This window comes from Argiope bruennichi, chromosome 8 (assembly GCF_947563725.1).
Source record: "Argiope bruennichi chromosome 8, qqArgBrue1.1, whole genome shotgun sequence".
Lineage (NCBI taxonomy): Eukaryota > Metazoa > Arthropoda > Arachnida > Araneae > Araneidae > Argiope > Argiope bruennichi.
This window is the reverse complement of record NC_079158.1, coordinates 129,957,800-129,960,345: the sequence shown is the minus strand read 5'-3', so window position 1 is coordinate 129,960,345 and position 2,546 is coordinate 129,957,800. Positions and strand designations below refer to the sequence as shown.

The following is a 2,546-nucleotide window of genomic DNA, read 5'->3' as shown; positions in this document are numbered from 1 at the left end:
GGAATGGCCAGAGCCGGTGGCTGCCTTCCCTTGTTGGGCTCCGTGGTGGGCGGTGCCGTCGGGCCCGAATCATATTTCATATCGCATGGCTCCTCCCAAGAAGGGTCCCTTTAGTGGGCGTCACATAGTTCCTAACACTTTTTCTATTAACCAACATTTTGATCGATTTTTTATAATAAAACGAATTTCTGAAAGTGAGACATTTGAAACAGTTTCCCCTTTTTTGGTACAGAAAGCAATTTGTGCTACAATTGGTGATGCGACGTCAATACGCAAGATGCGTTCTGGCGACTTGCTGATTGAGATTAATTCACGAAAGCAAGCCCAGAACATACAAAAGTTAAAGGCTTTGGCAACTATACCAATCAAGGTATACCCACACACATCTTTAAATACATCAAAAGGTGTTATTACATGTGGAGAGATTTTCAACTTGCCTGTAGATTTAATTACCGAGGAATTAAAATCGCAAGGTGTCACAGATGTCCGCCGTATTACCATCCGGCGAGATGGACAAACTCTTGAGACTAAACATCATATACTTACTTTTATGTCCCCTAAACTCCCGGACTACATATATGCTGGTTACATTAAGCTTCCCGTGAGACCATACATACCGAATCCTCTCAGATGCTTTAAATGTCAGCGTTTTGGGCATTCGAAAGCAAACTGCCGTGGGACAGTCACTTGTGCCCGCTGTGCTGAGAAAGGACATGAGAGCCAGGATTGTTCAGCACCAGAGAAGTGCGTGAATTGTAAAGGCGAACATACGTCCTTCTCCCGCTTATGCCCACGTTGGAAAATCGAAAAACAAATTACAGCAACTAAAATTAAAGAAAATATTCCATATCCTGAGGCTCGAAAGAAAGTTCTTGCACAAACACCCTCCCCTGGCGTAAGTTATGCATCTATAGTAAAGAAAAACTTTTGTGAAAATTGTACCTGTCCCAACTGTGCTCAAAATACCACCCGTATGATCTCTCCTAAGCAGTCATCTGATTCTGATACAGAAAAATCGATTGGCAACACACCTGATATTGAAAAACTAGACAAAAATAAGCGAAAAACAAAGCCGGTAAAATCTCTTAAACTAAAGCTTGCAAAACGTGGACTGTCGAAGAAAGAACTGTCTTCGCAGTTAAAGAAATCAAGCACCAAACATTCTGTTGCATTGGGACTTGCTAGTAGGGGTATAGCCCATAAGGACTTGACGTCCATTTTTGGAGGCTTATCAAATAGTCCCGAATTAAAACTCCATCCTTCTGAGGATGAAGCTGAATTTGACATGAGTTGTGAAGTTTCAGCAACTCCAACCACTGCTCTTAATTCCTCGATTCGCAATAAAATTTCTTAATGGGTACCTTCCTTTCTTGGAATTGTCGCGGCATTCGTTCCAAACTTCATGACATCAAGACTATTCTTAACAAATTTCATCCCATCTGTTTTTGTGTCCAAGAAACTTTCTTGACACCAAACATCCCTTTAAAATTGCGTGGCTTTAATTGTGTTAGAAAAGATGTGGAAACAGGATCTCACAGTTGTGGAGGTGTCTGTATATTTACGTCAAACCTGTATCCAAGCACACCACTCAGTTTGCATACTTCCCTGCAAGCTGTGGCAGCACAGGTTCACGCAAGAACGCTGGTCACAGTTTGCTGCATTTATCTTCCGCCTCATGATATCATCAGTCAGCAAGAACTCGACAACTTGGTGGATCAGCTTCCTTCACCTTTTATCCTACTCGGCGATTTCAATGCGCATAGTACCTTGTGGGGTTCGGATAGCACAAACTCTCGTGGGCGACAGATAGAGCAGTTCCTATCAAATAACTGCCTCTGTCTGATAAATAATAACGAGAAAACGTACTTCCACGAACCCACAAGAACCTTCCATAATCTTGATCTGGCCATTTGTTCTCCTGAGATCCTCCCTTTGCTTAATCTCACAGTCGAAAGTGATCTCTATAATAGTGATCACTTTCCTGTAATAGTTTCACAAAATGGCATTAATGAGGTGACACCATATTCCTCTCGTTTCATATTCCAGGGAGCAAACTGGAATGCTTTCTCGGAACTTGCAAATATTACAGAGACAATGGTCAGAACTGCGGATATCTCGGAAGCAGTGCAAAATGTTATTGATACCATAATGAGCGCCGCTAATGAAACCATACCAAAGAGTTCCCCACGTCTCAGAAAATTTCGAAGACCATGGTGGAATGAAGCTTGTCGCGACAGTTATAAGACTCAAAAAAAACTTTGGAACATATTTAGAAGGTACCCAACGACAAAAAATCTAATTGCTTTTAAACGAGCCAAAGCCTTTGCTCGCAGAGTTCGCCGTCAAAGTCAAAGGGAATCATGGGCATCTTTTGTTTCATCCATAACATACTCCACTTCCAGTAAAACCTTGTGGAACAAAGTTAAGGCCGCCAACGGGATTTATCGTGAATTTACCATCCCTGTTTTGAATACAGGAGAAGTGAAACATTCCGCTCCATTGGACATAGCTAACATTCTTGGCCAAGCATTCGCGAAAGTTTCAGC

The 2,546-nt window shown here is 42.0% G+C and overlaps 1 protein-coding gene across 1 annotated transcript; it reads left to right on the top strand.

Annotated features, from left to right (window-relative positions):
• The first annotated feature begins 277 nt into the window (after positions 1 to 277).
• Positions 278 to 1,354, top strand: LOC129980798 (uncharacterized). Its single transcript, XM_056091182.1, has one exon. It carries the CDS (start codon positions 278 to 280, stop codon positions 1,352 to 1,354), a length of 1,077 nt encoding a protein of 358 aa, XP_055947157.1.
• The last annotated feature ends 1,192 nt before the right edge of the window (positions 1,355 to 2,546 follow it).